General features: G+C 44.8%; 1 protein-coding gene across 1 annotated transcript; it reads right to left on the reverse strand.

Annotated features, from left to right (window-relative positions):
• Positions 1–723: 723 nt before the first annotated feature.
• Positions 724–9483, reverse strand: ENSA (endosulfine alpha). Its single transcript, XM_072115108.1, has 3 exons — positions 9291–9483; positions 6212–6337; positions 724–3187 (listed from the first exon to the last, which is right to left on the reverse strand). Exons 1-3 carry the CDS (start codon positions 9345–9347, stop codon positions 3017–3019), a joined length of 354 nt encoding a protein of 117 aa, XP_071971209.1. The 5' UTR covers positions 9348–9483; the 3' UTR covers positions 724–3016.
• Positions 9484–20222: the final 10739 nt, after the last annotated feature.

Raw genomic sequence — 20222 nt, forward strand, 5'->3', positions numbered from 1 at the left:
GGATGAAAAGTTCATATAAGTAGTTGAAAATCCCCCATTATACCAATGCCATGTTACCTCCATCCTTCCAGGGCCCTTTACATTGCAATAGAATAGCCAGAGCTGTACACAGAATTAACAGAAACCCATTACCAAAAAATTTGGGATAAAGAAAGGAACTGCCCCTAGTGGATACTGACTACATTACAGTCACATAGTAACCGTGTCCCTCAGTTATTCCTCAGGTTACTGAATCCTCCTAATAAAAGGTCGTCACCGACTATTCTTACTCCCCTGATCAGTGCAGACAGCACCCGATTATATTAGGGACACATCCCTTTAACAAGGGCAACGGAAAAAAACGGATACATTTCATTCTGAATCTGGGGAGATGGAAGAGACTGCAGCTTCTCTATGAACCTGTGTGCTCCCCCTAGTGGAGGCAGAGATAAATGACATCTTACCCAGTATTTCCTCCTGGAAGTAGAAATAATAACAGGAAAAGTCTTTCCACAAGAGAAACCGAGCAGCAGATCCCCAGGGATCAGGTCTACTTGTCCTGCCGGGATCTTATAGGGTACTTACCTATACACAAGGGGTGGTAAAGAGACCCCAGAACACTCCCTGCACACCCAACTGCTACAATCTTACTACATACTTGTACTCTAGTCACATCCAAAGCTGCATGGAGACCATTCTACACATAAGAGCCCCCTACTGGATACAGAAATGTACTACACAGAGGAAATCACATGGATTTATTTATTTTTCCTATTGTGGCTCCGAGTTCCCAGACAAATCAATCCAAGAAATTATTTTAGATTTTTACTTAAAAAAAAAAAAAAAAAAATTATAATTTTAAAAGGAAACAGCGCCACCTTTGACTATAGTCTGCATCTGGTACTGCAGCTCGTTTAAAGTGCATCTACCATCAGGATGAAGGATTGTATGCAAATGAGCCTGAGGGACTTCAGGCTCCATTACCACCTATGTAACCTGGGAGCCCATGAGGCTCATTTGCATACAATCCTTCATCCTGGTGGTAGATGCTTTTTAAGTGACTAGAGCTGAGGGAAGAGAGGGGTGATTTTTTTTTTTTTTAATAATCCTGGAGGATCCCTTTAATAGCCCTAGTGCATCAGACTTGTCAGGAGAGTCTATGTGGAACCTGAATCTTAAAGGGATGTAGTATAGACCCTTCACTAGCTACAATAAGAGGTCTATGTATTCTGCCTGAAATGCTCCACTATTACATAAAAATACAGGATTCATAGTGTCATAGTTTATACGGTTGGAAAAAGACACTTGTCCATCAAGTACAACCAAGGAAGGGAAGGGACTGGATGAGGAAGGGATTTAGGGGAAACAATTCTATATAACATAACCATCAATGTTATTTAGGTGTAAAAAGGCATCTAGACCCTTCTTGAAGCTCTCTGCTGCCCCTGCTGTGACCAGCGCCTGAGGCAGGCTATTCCACAGATTGACCGTTCTCATAGTAAAGAAGCCCTGCCGCCTCCGGTGATTAAACCTTGATTTCTCCAAACGGAGACAGTGCCCCCTCGTCTTTTGATTTGATTTAATCTGAAACAACTTACCACCATATTTTTTGTATGGACCATTCATATATTTATATAAATTAATCATGTCCCCTCGTAGTCGTCTCTTTTCCAGACTAAATAAATCTAGTTGTTTTAATCTTTCCTCATAACTGAGACCCTCCATACCCCTTATCATTTTTGTGGCTCTACGTTGAACCCTCTCCAGCTCCAGGGCATCCTTTTTATGGACCGGTGCCCAGAACTGGACAGCATATTCCAGGTGAGGCCGAACCAGTGCCTTGTATAGTGGTAATAATACATCCCTATCACGAGAGTCCAGACCACTGCTGATACATGACAAGATCCTACTGGCTTTAGAAGCAGCTGACTGACATTGTGCTGTTATTGCATCTTTGATCTACCAGTCACCCAGGTCCTTCTCTCTCAGATTTACTCCCCGAGGGACATATGTTGCCTTATTAGCCCCCAGGTGCATAACCTTACATTTATCTACATTGAACGTCATTTGCCAAGTGGACGACCAAAACTATTTTTTTCTCACCCTGAGCTTTCAGCTTTCATGGCTGCTTGTCTGGCAAAACCTGCAGATCCGGTAACCTACATTATGATTGGCTGTAAACTAAAAAGGGGTGGAGCCTGAGCACAGATGGTTTACTGATCAATGACTCCCCTCATTCTCGTGCGCACCGGTTCTCTGGGTTTCCCATTTATTGACATCCAGCCCATTACACAGCTGCGGCTTTGTGACAGTGTATAGGTTTACCTGCTTTCAAATAAAATCACAATATTTAAACTTTTTAAAACTGTGAACATGTCAGTTTTACTTTTGTATAGGATTGTGGCGTCAGAGACCAGGGCAGATACAGGCTCATCACACAATGTACCAATTAGCACAGAGAGAGGCGGACAAAGCCTAAGTCGAGGGCATTCATCACGCGCCCGCCGGCGCCCCCTAGTGACTCACTAATGTGGTGGCGGAGGTCTCACATGATTATCTTACACAATGCAAACGCAATGTTGCTCTGGGTCCCCTTTCGCCCCAGCGATGCCTCAGAGCCATAGGCCTCGCCATGGACCCACTCTGATTGGCTGATGTATACGTCCCGGGAAATAGGTGATCGCCCCCTAGTGACAAGTCTCTGGCATGCCTGTGTCACACACACACACAAGGGAATGCAAAACTCAGATATATCTTACACTATATAACAACAGTCAGGTACTTGTATCCTGCACCGAGGACTCGTCACGCGCTGTCCATTAACCCCGCGTATGATCCTAGTCACGCGGCAACTTTGCGGCATTTCTTCAAAAGCGATAATAGCGGATTCTCAGTCACTGTAGGGAACGGCCGGTGTGGCATTGCAGGACAATGAGGCACCAGCCCTTCCAGTGCTGATAAGGTCTATGCGAGAGTCCGGCCATCTCAGCTCTATGGTACAAGTGAAGTGCACACATGTCCGGGGCACACAGGCCGGCTACCCCGCTAGCTTGCTGGTCACCAGTGAAGATTTCCTCTGCGGAAGGTCCTGCGGCGTGGGGATGTGGTCACCGGTGACGAGGTTCTTATCCTGCCCTGCGCAGGGCAGCTGCTTGTTCTTCATCTTGGCCTTCGCCATGTTGTAATCCCCCGAATCAAAGTATTTTTGCTGCAACGACAAAGACAGGAGCTGAACTTCAGGAAGAGGACACAACAATAGGTAGCGGGTACAGTCATGTCCAGCAGAAGACCACTGGTTGGATGTAACAATGCAGTGACCAAGACCCAACCCCAGGACCAAATCCAATGCTAGTAAGTGGGGTCTGAGGAAAGCTGGGTGACCACCGGCAGTCCTAGACCTCGCAGACCAGAAGTGATGACCTCATGTAACTTGTGCACAGGATAATACATGTCCCTCCTTTCAGTATGACTCATCTGAACCAAAGTTTGAACCGAGGTCTGAGGAGATTTTCTTCTTCTGCTTTTTTACAAAAGCTTCCCCATGAGAAAAGTTTTCGGAATATCGGGAAGCCCCTATAAAATTTATGTCATTTGGAAAGTGAGGAGCTGGACAACTCTTCTTAAAGGAACGCTCCAGTCTCAGCAAATGCATTGGATGATACAAGGTGCAGGGGGACTCCTCCTCATTGTAGTCCTGGTACCTAGAGTCCTGCTCCTCCCCCCAGGCCCTGCACACGGTACAATTCAGTGACTCGGCTGTGACTGGAAGGTTACTATAAAGGGATTTCCCAACTAGAACAAAAACTGTGTGCGTCAGCAGCAAATAAAGTTCGCAAAAAAACTGCGCCTCACTGATTCCCAAAATCTCTTTGTTTTGCCAGAGACCCCCTTGTGCTCTACTCACAGGTGAAGAGCGAGGGGGGAGTATTTGGTGGTTCACTGCAAAGGACAGGTAGAGGACTGGGGAGTATAATCTCATTTCCTGCATCCTGTATGCAGCACCAATATTTACATGGAGAGAACTATTAGTGTCCAGCACTGCACAGCCCTGTGTAACCAGGGGACGCAGGAAGATTTATCATGATGGATGGTAAAAAGAGGAAGCAGCTACAACACTGACCTCACCTATATACAAGACAGGAAAACTACATCCATCTAATTATATCAGCCCAACCCCGAGTTACATCCTGTATTATACTCCAGAGCTGCACTCACTATTCTGCTGCTGGTGCAGTCACTGTGTACATACATGACATTACTTATCCTGTACTGATCCTGAGTTACATCCTGTATTATACTCCAGAGCTGCACTCACTATTCTGCTGCTGGTGCAGTCACTGTGTACATACATGACATTACTTATCCTGTAGTGATCCTGAGTTACATCCTGTATTATACTGCAGAGCTGCACTCACTATTCTGCTGCTGGTGCAGTCACTGTGCACATACATGACATTACTTATCCTGTACTGATCCTGAGTTACATCCTGTGTTATACCCCAGAGCTGCACTCACTATTCTGCTGCTGGAGCAGTCACTGTACATACATGACATTACTTATCCTGTACTGATCCTGAGTTACATCCTGTATTATACTCCAGAGCTGCACTCACTATTCTGCTGCTGGTGCAGTCACTGTGTACATACATGACATTACTTATCCTGTACTGACCCTGAGTTACATCCTGTATTATACCCCAGAGCTGCACTCACTATTCTGCTGCTGGTGCAGTCACTGTGTACATACATGACATTACTTATCCTGTACTGATCCTGAGTTACATCCTGTATTATACTCCAGAGCTGCACTCACTATTCTGCTGCTGGTGCAGTCACTGTGTACATACATGACATTACTTCTCCTGTACTGATCCTGAGTTACATCCTGTATTATACCCCAGAGCTGCACTCACTATTCTGCTGCTGGTGCAGTCACTGTGTACATACATGACATTACTTATCCTGTACTGATCCTGAGTTACATCCTGTATTATACTCCAGAGCTGCAGTCACTATTCTGCTGCTGGTGCAGTCACTGTGCACATACATGACATTACTTATCCTGTACTGATCCTGAGTTACATCCTGTGTTATACCCCAGAGCTGCACTCACTATTCTGCTGCTGGAGCAGTCACTGTACATACATGACATTACTTATCCTGTACTGATCCTGAGTTACATCCTGTATTATACTCCAGAGCTGCACTCACTATTCTGCTGCTGGTGCAGTCACTGTGTACATACATGACATTACTTATCCTGTACTGATCCTGAGTTACATCCTGTATTATACTCCAGAGCTGCACTCACTATTCTGCTGCTGGTGCAGTCACTGTGTACATACATGACATTACTTATCCTGTACTGACCCTGAGTTACATCCTGTATTATACCCCAGAGCTGCACTCACTATTCTGCTGCTGGTGCAGTCACTGTGTACATACATGACATTACTAATCCTGTACTGATCCTGAGTTACATCCTGTATTATACCCCAGAGCTGCACTCACTATTCTGCTGCTGGTGCAGTCACTGTGTACATACATGACACTACTTATCCTGTACTGATCCTGAGTTATATCCTGTATTATACTCCAGAGCTGCACTCACTATTCTGCTGCTGGTGCAGTCACTGTGTACATACATGACATTACTTCTCCTGTACTGATCCTGAGTTACATCCTGTATTATACCCCAGAGCTGCACTCACTATTCTGCTGCTGGTGCAGTCACTGTGTACATACATGACATTACTTATCCTGTACTGATCCTGAGTTACATCTTGTATTATACTTCAGAGCTGCACTCACTATTCTGCTGCTGGTGCAGTCACTGTGTACATACATGACATTACTTATCCTGTACTGATCCCGAGTTACATCCTGTATTATACCCCAGAGCTGCACTCACTATTCTGCTGCTGGTGCAGTCACTGTGTACATACATGACATTACTTATCCTGTACTGATCCTGAGTTACATCCTGTATTATACTCCAGAGCTGCACTCACTATTCTGCTGCTGGTGCAGTCACTGTACATACATAACATTACTTATCCTGAGTTACATCCTGTATTATACCCCAGAGCTGCACTCACTATTCTGCTGCTGGTGCAGTTACTGTGTACATACATGACGTTACTTATCCTGTACTGATCCTGAGTTACATCCTGTATTATACCCCAGAGCTGCACTCACTATTCAGTCACTGCCTAGACGCCTAAACACTTACCCCTTTTTGCAGCCTCTTCATAAGGAAATCTGAGCCCCCCGGCTTCTGCCCCAAACTTGGGTATTTGGCCTTCAGCTTCTGCTCCTCTGCTTTCTCCGGTGTTACCGCCTCCTTCTCTTGGGAGTCCTGAATGTAAGAGACAGAAGAGGGGATGACCACTACAGGGACCACAGTATTACATTCATATATATTCCATTGCCTAGGGTAGGAGCATGTTACTTGCACATTTCCGTTGAGCTCATAACAGAGGGCGGGGGTTGTTGGTCCCTGCACAGCGGATTATTGGACACTAGTTCAGACAGGACGACCCCTTACAAGGAGCAGGACACCAATATCTCTTTCACAGAAACGCTGTTATACCAGAAATTTTTAAAAATGACCACAGCTATTACTCTCTGTGGTCAGCCCTTATTCCCAAGTGCATCGTCAGCCGCCTACAGACCCTTATTACCAGTTCCGCCACTAGTGTGGGCTTCACACAAGCCCTTAGTCAGCAGATAACAGTCTGTGCCTCTAGACTACCTCCTGCGAGTCCGCACCTCCCGCCTCGTGGTTCCCTCTTATCTGACCTTACCAGAAGGTCGAGACGTCCACATGCAGACCACATCGCCATTACTCTGCAACTTTACAGTGAAGTGAAGGCAGCACCGGCCTCCAAACCTACACGACCCAAATAACCTTGTGGCGGCCATATACTTTGCTTCAATAAAACCCACATATTAATTCAGGTCTTCTGCATGGGAGGGGGCGGTGTGCGTGTGAGGGGGGGGGGGGGGGGACACGTGGGACGGTGGTGGTTTGATAGGCTTCTAATGGACTCAGTCGGTCCATTGGCCTTTTGATAATGTTCGTTGCCATTGTGCAATCAATTGTGATATATAAATCCCTCACACACAGTCGGCTGGACCCAGAGATGTCAGCGGTACTGATCCATATCTCACGTGTCTCCTAAGGGCAGAGGAAAAAGATGGATCAGGGCTGCAGTCTTTCAATACACCCATGTCCGGAACTTATATCCCTGTTCACACTGAGGATGCACTGGGGGTCAACTTATCTCAGGAAAGAATAGAAGAGGGACACAGCTCACACCCCTGATACACAACATACAGACAAGTCCGGGGGCATCACCCGTTTGGGGTCTTCATCAGGAGGGCACAGTCATAACATGGCATAATCTTTCTGGGCTGCACCCTCTTGTGACTAGTTATACTTGTCTCTGTGACGCCCTGAGAGTATTTGCCCCTGGGGTGTTTACAAGCTATTAATATGCCAGGGAAAGTGTGCAAGTGGAACCAGCGGTAACCAGTTCATCCCCCGGGCGCTCCTGGTTCTGATGCTGGCAGTGCCCGTGTAGATTTTGCAATTTGGTGATGTTTTCATCTGGAGCAGCGCACATCGATGGCTCTAGACAGGAAGGAGAACCACCATCACAATCCATGCTGATAAACCAGGGACTGTGACTGTACTAACCTGCTTATTTTTGTTATCCATGGCCGCCTCCATTCTAAAAATCAACTTTTGTAATTATGCTAGAGCCAGAAGGGCTCTGGGGGGTGTTACCAGAGGCCCTCTGTGCTCTGCCTTCACAGGTTGTTACAATGTGCAGGACTTCTCTCCCTACCACTGTGTGACATTACATCAGAAAAAGAGAGAGGGGGTGTTCTGAGGGAGGACACAGTGTAACAGCCTTTGACCTTTGAGCATGGAGGGGCTCTGGTAACACTAGTAACAGAATAAATTATAAAACTAGATTTTAGAATCCTTTTAGAATTTACAACATGAAGGAGTCTCCACAATGCAGGAATCTCATGGTGATGGGTGAAGGTGTTTGATACATCCATAGGTCACTATTAGGACCCCTGACCTTTATACACAGAGAACATACTTACTGTGTTAATACTGACAGCAGAGGGTTCCCAAGTAACTGGCAACGCAAAAAATATGTGCCCCCCACCCTCCCAGGGTGCAGCACTCAATACCAGACAATGGACTATGTCAGCCTGAGCCTGTTGATGGCGCTGTTTGTAACAGGATCCCAAGACAACCTACAAGGAAGCTTTGGTCACCTTTCTGCTCTCCAGCCACGCAGACCAGTCCCATTCATCTGTATGAGACTGAGCTGTCACATGCCTGATGCCAGTCAATGACAGTGCCTGCCGGTGACCCATGATGATCACTGGTTTTAAGGACAGAGATAATACATCAATGCATGTAGGGGATAAAGAGTGTAAGTGGGCACTCAGCCGCAGGGGATGCTGGGAAGTGACAGGCATCAGCTAGCATGAGTACAGTGGTAAAGAGCCGTTTAAATGCCCCTATGGCACAGCAGGCATCTGGAGTCTACAACTTACTCTACTTTACACGCTTGCTGTCAGTGACTAGAAGCATACGCTGCACCTACCTTCACAGATCACATACAAGAGAGACGTGACACACTGTGCCGGGAACTGAGCTCCATGTACTGACAGCAAGCAGAGATCCTGACAAGTGTCAGTGACAGATGCAAGGCACATGTCACATCTGGTGGAAGAAGATGTAGGGCAGTTTAGGAATGGGGGGGGGGGGGCCCTGTCTGGTTTGGTTGACCAGGGTGGTGCTGCAGCCAAGTTCAGATGTGTCCAACAAGGGCTGCAATACCAAGAACACCAACCATAAAATGTGCAGCACTCCAGTCTCAGCCCCTTCATTGGCTGCAGTGGTCACGGACCGTCACGGTCCCCCCCCCCAGTCGGATATAGCTCACCTTATGTATTCACTTATTCCAAATTATCACCCCCATCCTAGTGTGCAGCCCCCCGGACCTTCTGGGTGCTGCAGCCTCAGGATTGGGGCCTGTGATTTCGTGTGATCGGATCTTGGCTCAGGAATAATATTTTGGGGGGGCAGTTTTCGGGTTATTACTCAGTGGAGCGTGGGGGATGGGACCCTGACACCCTGCAGTGTGGGGGAGGGAATGTTCTGGTTGTCAGCCCCTCCCCCTTACAAAGTACACATAGAGCGGCAGTATACAGCAGTATATAGAGGGGTGTAGGCCCGGGCCCCCCCAGTATACGCAGTGCTCCCCTCCCTGCAGCCTCACCTGCTTCTCCTCGCCCGCCTCCTCGATGTGCACGTCCCCCTCGTACTTGTCGGACATGGTAGCGGCTCGGGGAAGCGGAGCAGCCAGAGATCTCGGCGACTTTCCCACGGTGCGCCCCTACCCGACCGACTTCACCGCTTCAAAATGGCGACTACCGCGCCTGACGTCACAGCCCCTGCTCGGGGAGACCCCCCTTCCGCCTATCCCAGGAGAAGGAGGAAGAAACCAATCAGAGGACGCGCTGACGTCATGGGCGGCCAATGGCGAGAAAGGACGGAAGCGATTCGGTCCAATGAGAAGACGAGACAGGATGTGGAGGCGGGTAAAGGAATTAGGGCGGCCAATGAGAGCTGAGTCGTGACTGGATTCTGTTGCCATGGAAGAGATGCATCAGTGTGCAGAGAGGGAGAGGGGCGACATGTATGTGTGACATATCACAGAGGGGGAGGACTGTGTATATCACTGCTACACCTGCTGCAGAACCTCATAGTACTCGCCTCAGCTGCTGCAGAACCTCATAGTACATACAAATGCTGCAGAACCTCATAGTAGAACCTCATAGTACACACAACTGCTGCAGTACCCACATAGTACACACCTCAGCTGCTGCAGAACCTCATAGTACAACCTTAGCTGCTGCAGAACCTCATACTACAACCTTAGCTGCTGCAGTACCTCGTAGTACACACAACTGCTGCAGTACCCACATAGTACCCACCTCAGCTGCTGCAGAACCTCATAGTACAACCTTAGCTGCTGCAGAACCTCATAGTACCTCATAGTACACACAACTGCTGCAGTACCCACATAGTACACACCTCAGCTGCTGCAGAACCTCATAGTACAACCTTAGCTGCTGCAGAACCTCATACTACAACCTTAGCTGCTGCAGTACCTCATAGTACACACAACTGCTGCAGAACCTCATAGTACACACCTCAGCTGCTGCAGAACCTCATAGTACACACAACTGCTGCAGAACCTCATAGTACACACCTCAGCTGCTGCAGAACCTCATAGTACACACAACTGCTGCAGTACCTCATAGTACACACCTTAGCTGCTGCAGAACCTCATAGTACACGCCTCTGCAGCAGAGCCTCATAGTACACACAACTGCTGCAGAGCCTCATAGTACACACAACTGCTACAGAGCCTCATAGTACACGCCTTAGCTGCTGCAGAACATCACAATACACCTCAGCTGATGCAACGGTTCATGAAAGAAACCCGAGATGTAGAACTGTGCCGATGTGTATAGGAGTAGTAGTACTGTGCTGTGTCTATATATACAGGATAGGAGTAGTAGCACTGTGCTGTGTCTATATATACAGGATAGGAGTAGTAGCACTGTGCTGTGTCTATATATACAGGATAGGAGTAGTAGTACTGTGCTGTGCCCATATATACAGGATAGGAGTAGTAGTACTGTGCTGTGCCCATATATACAGGATAGGAGTAGTAGTACTGTGCTGTGCCCATATATACAGGATAGGAGTAGTAGTACTGTGCTGTGCCCATATATACAGGATAGGAGTAGTAGTACTGTGCTGTGCCCATATATACAGGATAGGAGTAGTAGTACTGTGCTGTGCCCATAAATACAGGATAGGAGTAGTAGTACTGTGCTGTGCCCATATATACAGGATAGGAGTAGTAGTACTGTGCTGTGCCCATATATACAGGATAGGAGTAGTAGTACTGTGCTGTGCCCATATATACAGGATAGGAGTAGTAATACTGTGCTGTGCCCATATATACAGGATAGTAGTAGTAGTACTGTGCTGTGCCCATATATACAGGATAGTAGTAGTAGTACTGTGCTGTGTTCATATATACAGGATAGGAGTAGTAGTACTGTGCTGTGCCCTTATATACAGGATAGGAGTAGTAGTACTGTGCTGTGCCCATATATACAGGATAGTAGTAGTAGTACTGTGCTGTGCCCATATGTACAGGATAGGAGTAGTAGTACTGTGCTGTGTCCATATATACAGGATAGGAGTAGTAGTACTGTGACATGCCCATATATACAGGATAGGAGTAGCAGTACTGTGCTGTGCCCATATATACAGGATAGGAGTAGTAGTACTGTGCTGTGCCCATATATACAGGATAGGAGTAGTAGTACTGTGCAGTGCCCATATGTACACGATAGGAGTAGTAGTACTGTACTGTGCCCATATACACAGGATAGGAGTAGTAGTACTGTGCTGTGCCCATATATACAGGATAGTAGTAGTAGTACTGTGCTGTGTCCATATATACAGGATAGGGATAGTAGTACTGTGCCATGCCCATATATACAGGAAAGGAGTAGTAGTACTGTGCTGTGCCCATATATACAGGATAGGAGTAGTAGTACTGTGCTGTGCCATACATACAGGATAGGAGTAGTAGTACTGTGCTGTACCTATATATACAGGGTAGTAGTAGTAGTACTGTGCTGTGCCCATATATACAGGATAGTAGTAGTAGTACTGTGCTGTGTTCATATATACAGGATAGGAGTAGTAGTACTGTGCTGTGCCCTTATATACAGGATAGGAGTAGTAGTACTGTGCTGTGCCCATATATACAGGATAGTAGTAGTAGTACTGTGCTGTGTTCATATATACAGGATAGGAGTAGTAGTACTGTGCTGTGCCCTTATATACAGGATAGGAGTAGTAGTACTGTGCTGTGCCCATATATACAGGATAGTAGTAGTAGTACTGTGCTGTGCCCATATGTACAGGATAGGAGTAGTAGTACTGTGCTGTGTCCATATATACAGGATAGGAGTAGTAGTACTGTGACATGCCCATATATACAGGATAGGAGTAGCAGTACTGTGCTGTGCCCATATATACAGGATAGGAGTAGTAGTACTGTGCTGTGCCCATATATACAGGATAGGAGTAGTAGTACTGTGCAGTGCCCATATGTACACGATAGGAGTAGTAGTACTGTACTGTGCCCATATACACAGGATAGGAGTAGTAGTACTGTGCTGTGCCCATATATACAGGATAGTAGTAGTAGTACTGTGCTGTGTCCATATATACAGGATAGGGATAGTAGTACTGTGCCATGCCCATATATACAGGAAAGGAGTAGTAGTACTGTGCTGTGCCCATATATACAGGATAGGAGTAGTAGTACTGTGCTGTGCCATACATACAGGATAGGAGTAGTAGTACTGTGCTGTACCTATATATACAGGGTAGGAGTAGTAGTGCTGTGCTGTGCCCATATATACAGGATAGGAATAGTAGTACTGTGCTGTGCCCATATATACAGGATAGTAGTAGTAGTACTGTACTGTGCCCATATGTACAGGATAGGAGTAGTAGTACTGTGCCCATATATACAGGATAGGAGTAGTAGTACTGTGCCCATATATACATGATAAGAGTAGTAGTACTGTGCTGTGCCCATATGTACAGGATAGGAGTAGTAGTACTGTGCTGTGCCAATATATACAGGATAGGAGTAGTAGTACTGTACCCATATATACAGGATAGGAGTAGTAGTACTGTGCTGTGCCTATATATACAGGATAGGAGTAGAAGTACTGTGCTGTACCCATATATACAGGATAGGAGTAGTTGTACTGTGCTGTGCCCATATATACAGGATAGGAGTAGTAGTACTGTGCTGTGTCCATATATACAGGATAGGAGTAGTAGTACTGTGCTGTATCCATATATACAGGATTGGAGTAGTAGTACTGTACTGTACTGTACCCATATATACAGGATAGGAGTAGTAGTACTGTGCTGTGCCATACATACAGGATAGGAGTAGTAGTACTGTGCTGTGGTCATATATACAGGATAGGAGTAGTAGTACTGTACTGTACCCATATATACAGGATAGGAGTAGTAGTACTGTGCTGTGCCCATATATACAGGATAGGAATAGTAGTACTGTGCTGTGCCCATATATACAGGATAGTAGTAGTAGTACTATGCTGTACCCATATATACAGGATAGGAGTAGTAGTACTGTACTGTGCCCATATGTACAGGATAGGAGTAGTAGTACTGTGCCCATATATACAGGATAGGAGTAGTAGTACTGTGCCCATATATACATGATAAGAGTAGTAGTACTGTGCTGTGCCCATATGTACAGGATAGGAGTAGTAGTACTGTGCTGTGCCCATATATACAGGATAGGAGTAGTAGTACTGTACCCATATATACAGGATAGGAGTAGTAGTACTGTGCTGTGCCTATATATACAGGATAGGAGTAGTAGTACTGTGCTGTACCCATATATACAGGATAGGAGTAGTTGTACTGTGCTGTGCCCATATATACAGGATAGGAGTAGTAGTACTGTGCTGTGTCCATATATACAGGATAGGAGTAGTAGTACTGTGCTGTATCCATATATACAGGATAGGAGTAGTAGTACTGTACTGTACTGTACCCATATATACAGGATAGGAGTAGTAGTACTGTGCTGTGCCATACATACAGGATAGGAGTAGTAGTACTGTGCTGTGGTCATATATACAGGATAGGAGTAGTAGTACTGTACTGTACCCATATATACAGGATAGGAGTAGTAGTACTGTGCTGTACCTATATATACCCTATAGGAGTAGTAGTACTGTGCTGTGCCCATATATACAGGATAGGAGTGGTAGTACTGTGCTGTGCCCATATATACAGGGTAGGAGTAGTAGTACTGTGCTGTGCCATACATACAGGATAGGAGTAGTAGTACTGTGCTGTACCTATATATACAGGATAGGAGTAGTAGTACTGTGCTGTGCCTATATATACAGGATAGGAGTAGTAGTACTGTGCTGTGCCCATATATACAGGGTAGGAGTAGTAGTACTGTGCTGTGCCCATATATACAGGATAGGAGTAGTAGTACTGTGCTGTGTTCATATATACAGGATAGGAGCAGTAGTACTGTGCTGTGCCCATATATACAGGATAGGAGTAGTAGTTCTGTGCTGTGCCCATATATACAGGATAGGAGTAGTAGTACTGTGCTGTGCCCATATGTACAGGATAGGAGTAGTAGTACTGTGCTGTGTCCATATATACAGGATAGGAGTAGTAGTACTGTGCTGTGCCCATATATACAGGATAGGAGTAGTAGTACTGTGCTGTGCCCATATATACAGGATAGGAGTAGTAGTACATTGCTGTGTACATATATACAGGGTAGGAGTAGTAGTACTGTGCTGTGCCCATATATACAGGATAGGAGTAGTAGTACTGTGCTGTGCCCATATGTACTGGATATTAGTAGTAGTACTGTGCTGTGCTCATATATACAGGGTAGGAGTAGTAGTACTGTGCTGTGCCATACATACAGGATAGGAGTAGTAGTACTGTGCTGTGGTCATATATACAGGATAGGAGTAGTAGTACATTGCTGCTCCCATATATACAGGATAGGAGTAGCAGTACTGTGCTGTACCTATATATACCCTATAGGAGTAGTAGTACTGTGCTGTGCCCATATATACAGGATAGGAGTAGTAGTACTGTGCTGCGCCATACATACAGGATAGGAGTAGTAGTACTGTGCTGTGCCCATATATACAGGATAGGAGTAGTAGTACTGTGCTGTGTCCATATATACAGGATAGGAGCAGTAGTACTGTGCTGTGCCCATATATACAGGATAGGAGTAGTAGTACTGTGCTGTGCCCATATGTAAAGGATAGGAGTAGTAGTACTGTGCTGTGTCCATATATACAGGATAGGAGTAGTAGTACTATGCTGTGCCCATATGTACAGGATAGGAGTAGTAGTACATTGCTTTGTACATATATACAGGGTAGGAGTAGTAGTACTGTGCTGTGCCCATATATACAGGATAGGAGTAGTAGTACTGTGCTGTGCCCATATGTACAGGATAGGAGTAGTAGTACTGTGCTTTGCTCATATATACAGGATAGGACTAGTAGTACTATGCTGTGCCCATATGTACAGGATAGGAGTAGTAGTACATTGCTGTGTACATATATACAGGGTAGGAGTAGTATTACTGTGCTGTGCCCATATATACAGGATATGAGTAGTAGTACTGTGCTGTGCCTATATATACAGGATAGGAGTAGTAGTACTGTGCTGTACCCATATATACAGGATAGTACTGTGCTGTACCAATATATACAGGATAGGAGTAGTAGTACTGTACTGTACCCATATATACAGGATAGGAGTAGTAGTACTGTACTGTACCCATATATACAGGATAGGAGTAGTAGTACTGTACTGTACCCATATATACAGGATAGGAGTAATAGTACTGTGCTGTGGTCATATATACAGGATAGGAGTAGTAGTACTGTACTGTACCCATATATACAGGATAGGAGTAGGAGTACTGTGCTGTGCCATACATACAGGATAGGAGTAGTAGTACTGTGCTGTGCTCATATATACAGGATAGGAGTAGTAGTACTGTGCTGTGCCCATATATACAGGATAGGAGTAGTAGTACTGTACTGTACCCATATATACAGGATAGGAGTAGTAGTACTGTGCTGTGCCATGCATACAGGATAGGAGCAGCAGTACTGTGCTGTGCCCATATATACAGGATAGGAGTAGTAGTACTGTGCTGTGCCCATATATACAGGATAGGAGTAGTAGTACTGTGCAGTGCCCATATGTACACGATAGGAGTAGTAGTACTGTACTGTGCCCATATACACAGGATAGGAGTAGTAGTACTGTGCTGTGCCCATATATACAGGATAGTAGTAGTAGTACTGTGCTGTGTCCATATATACAGGATAGGGATAGTAGTACTGTGCCATGCCCATATATACAGGAAAGGAGTAGTAGTACTGTGCTGTGCCCATATATACAGGATAGGAGTAGTAGTACTGTGCTGTGCCATACATACAGGATAAGAGTAGTAGTACTGTGCTGTACCTATATATACAGGGTAGGAGTAGTAGTGCTGTGCTGTGCCCATATATACAGGATAGGAATAGTAGTACTGTGCTGTGCCCATATATACAGGATAGTAGTAGTAGTACTGTACTGTGCCCATATGTACAGGATAGGAGTAGTAGTACTGTGCCCATATATACAGGATAGGAGTAGTAGTACTGTGCCCATATATACATGATAAGAGTAGTAGTACTGTGCTGTGCCCATATGTACAGGATAGGAGTAGTAGTACTGTGCTGTGCCAATATATACAGGATAGGAGTAGTAGTACTGTACCCATATATACAGGATAGGAGTAGTAGTACTGTGCTGTGCCTATATATACAGGATAGGAGTAGAAGTACTGTGCTGTACCCATATATACAGGATAGGAGTAGTTGTACTGTGCTGTGCCCATATATACAGGATAGGAGTAGTAGTACTGTGCTGTGTCCATATATACAGGATAGGAGTAGTAGTACTGTGCTGTATCCATATATACAGGATTGGAGTAGTAGTACTGTACTGTACTGTACCCATATATACAGGATAGGAGTAGTAGTACTGTGCTGTGCCATACATACAGGATAGGAGTAGTAGTACTGTGCTGTGGTCATATATACAGGATAGGAGTAGTAGTACTGTACTGTACCCATATATACAGGATAGGAGTAGTAGTACTGTGCTGTGCCCATATATACAGGATAGGAATAGTAGTACTGTGCTGTGCCCATATATACAGGATAGTAGTAGTAGTACTATGCTGTACCCATATATACAGGATAGGAGTAGTAGTACTGTACTGTGCCCATATGTACAGGATAGGAGTAGTAGTACTGTGCCCATATATACAGGATAGGAGTAGTAGTACTGTGCCCATATATACATGATAAGAGTAGTAGTACTGTGCTGTGCCCATATGTACAGGATAGGAGTAGTAGTACTGTGCTGTGCCCATATATACAGGATAGGAGTAGTAGTACTGTACCCATATATACAGGATAGGAGTAGTAGTACTGTGCTGTGCCTATATATACAGGATAGGAGTAGTAGTACTGTGCTGTACCCATATATACAGGATAGGAGTAGTTGTACTGTGCTGTGCCCATATATACAGGATAGGAGTAGTAGTACTGTGCTGTGTCCATATATACAGGATAGGAGTAGTAGTACTGTGCTGTATCCATATATACAGGATAGGAGTAGTAGTACTGTACTGTACTGTACCCATATATACAGGATAGGAGTAGTAGTACTGTGCTGTGCCATACATACAGGATAGGAGTAGTAGTACTGTGCTGTGGTCATATATACAGGATAGGAGTAGTAGTACTGTACTGTACCCATATATACAGGATAGGAGTAGTAGTACTGTGCTGTACCTATATATACCCTATAGGAGTAGTAGTACTGTGCTGTGCCCATATATACAGGATAGGAGTGGTAGTACTGTGCTGTGCCCATATATACAGGGTAGGAGTAGTAGTACTGTGCTGTGCCATACATACAGGATAGGAGTAGTAGTACTGTGCTGTGCCTATATATACAGGATAGGAGTAGTAGTACTGTGCTGTGCCCATATATACAGGGTAGGAGTAGTAGTACTGTGCTGTGCCCATATATACAGGATAGGAGTAGTAGTACTGTGCTGTGTTCATATATACAGGATAGGAGCAGTAGTACTGTGCTGTGCCCATATATACAGGATAGGAGTAGTAGTTCTGTGCTGTGCCCATATATACAGGATAGGAGTAGTAGTACTGTGCTGTGCCCATATGTACAGGATAGGAGTAGTAGTACTGTGCTGTGTCCATATATACAGGATAGGAGTAGTAGTACTGTGCTGTGCCCATATATACAGGATAGGAGTAGTAGTACTGTGCTGTGCCCATATATACAGGATAGGAGTAGTAGTACATTGCTGTGTACATATATACAGGGTAGGAGTAGTAGTACTGTGCTGTGCCCATATATACAGGATAGGAGTAGTAGTACTGTGCTGTGCCCATATGTACTGGATATTAGTAGTAGTACTGTGCTGTGCTCATATATACAGGGTAGGAGTAGTAGTACTGTGCTGTGCCATACATACAGGATAGGAGTAGTAGTACTGTGCTGTGGTCATATATACAGGATAGGAGTAGTAGTACATTGCTGCTCCCATATATACAGGATAGGAGTAGCAGTACTGTGCTGTACCTATATATACCCTATAGGAGTAGTAGTACTGTGCTGTGCCCATATATACAGGATAGGAGTAGTAGTACTGTGCTGCGCCATACATACAGGATAGGAGTAGTAGTACTGTGCTGTGCCCATATATACAGGATAGGAGTAGTAGTACTGTGCTGTGTCCATATATACAGGATAGGAGCAGTAGTACTGTGCTGTGCCCATATATACAGGATAGGAGTAGTAGTACTGTGCTGTGCCCATATGTAAAGGATAGGAGTAGTAGTACTGTGCTGTGTCCATATATACAGGATAGGAGTAGTAGTACTATGCTGTGCCCATATGTACAGGATAGGAGTAGTAGTACATTGCTTTGTACATATATACAGGGTAGGAGTAGTAGTACTGTGCTGTGCCCATATATACAGGATAGGAGTAGTAGTACTGTGCTGTGCCCATATGTACAGGATAGGAGTAGTAGTACTGTGCTTTGCTCATATATACAGGATAGGACTAGTAGTACTATGCTGTGCCCATATGTTCAGGATAGGAGTAGTAGTACATTGCTGTGTACATATATACAGGGTAGGAGTAGTATTACTGTGCTGTGCCCATATATACAGGATATGAGTAGTAGTACTGTGCTGTGCCTATATATACAGGATAGGAGTAGTAGTACTGTGCTGTACCCATATATACAGGATAGTACTGTGCTGTACCAATATATACAGGATAGGAGTAGTAGTACTGTACTGTACCCATATATACAGGATAGGAGTAGTAGTACTGTACTGTACCCATATATACAGGATAGGAGTAGTAGTACTGTACTGTACCCATATATACAGGATAGGAGTAATAGTACTGTGCTGTGGTCATATATACAGGATAGGAGTAGTAGTACTGTACTGTACCCATATATACAGGATAGGAGTAGGAGTACTGTGCTGTGCCATACATACAGGATAGGAGTAGTAGTACTGTGCTGTGCTCATATATACAGGATAGGAGTAGTAGTACTGTGCTGTGCCCATATATACAGGATAGGAGTAGTAGTACTGTACTGTACCCATATATACAGGATAGGAGTAGTAGTACTGTGCTGTGCCATGCATACAGGATAGGAGTAGTAGTACTGTGCTGTACCTATATATACCCTATAGGAGTAGTCGTACTGTGCTGTGCCCATATATACAGGATAGGAGTAGTAGTACTGTGCTGTGTCCATATATACAGGATAGTAGTAGTAGTACTGTGCTGTGCCCCTATGTATGGGATAGGAGTAGTAGTACTGTGCTGTGCCCATATGTACAGGATAGGAGTAGTAGTACATTGCTGTGTACATATATACAGGGTAGGAGTAGTATTACTGTGCTGTGCCCATATATACAGGATATGAGTAGTAGTACTGTGCTGTGCCTATATATACAGGATAGGAGTAGTAGTACTGTGCTGTACCCATATATACAGGATAGTACTGTGCTGTACCCATATATACAGGATAGGAGTAGTAGTACTGTACTGTACCCATATATACAGGATAGGAGTAGTAGTACTGTACTGTACCCATATATACAGGATAGGAGTAGTAGTACTGTACTGTACCCATATATACAGGATAGGAGTAATAGTACTGTGCTGTGGTCATATATACAGGATAGGAGTAGTAGTACTGTACTGTACCCATATATACAGGATAGGAGTAGGAGTACTGTGCTGTGCCATACATACAGGATTGGAGTAGTAGTACTGTGCTGTGCTCATATATACAGGATAGGAGTAGTAGTACTGTGCTGTGCCCATATATACAGGATAGGAGTAGTAGTACTGTACTGTACCCATATATACAGGATAGGAGTAG

This window comes from Engystomops pustulosus, chromosome 7 (genome assembly GCF_040894005.1).
Source record: "Engystomops pustulosus chromosome 7, aEngPut4.maternal, whole genome shotgun sequence".
NCBI lineage: Eukaryota > Metazoa > Chordata > Amphibia > Anura > Leptodactylidae > Engystomops > Engystomops pustulosus.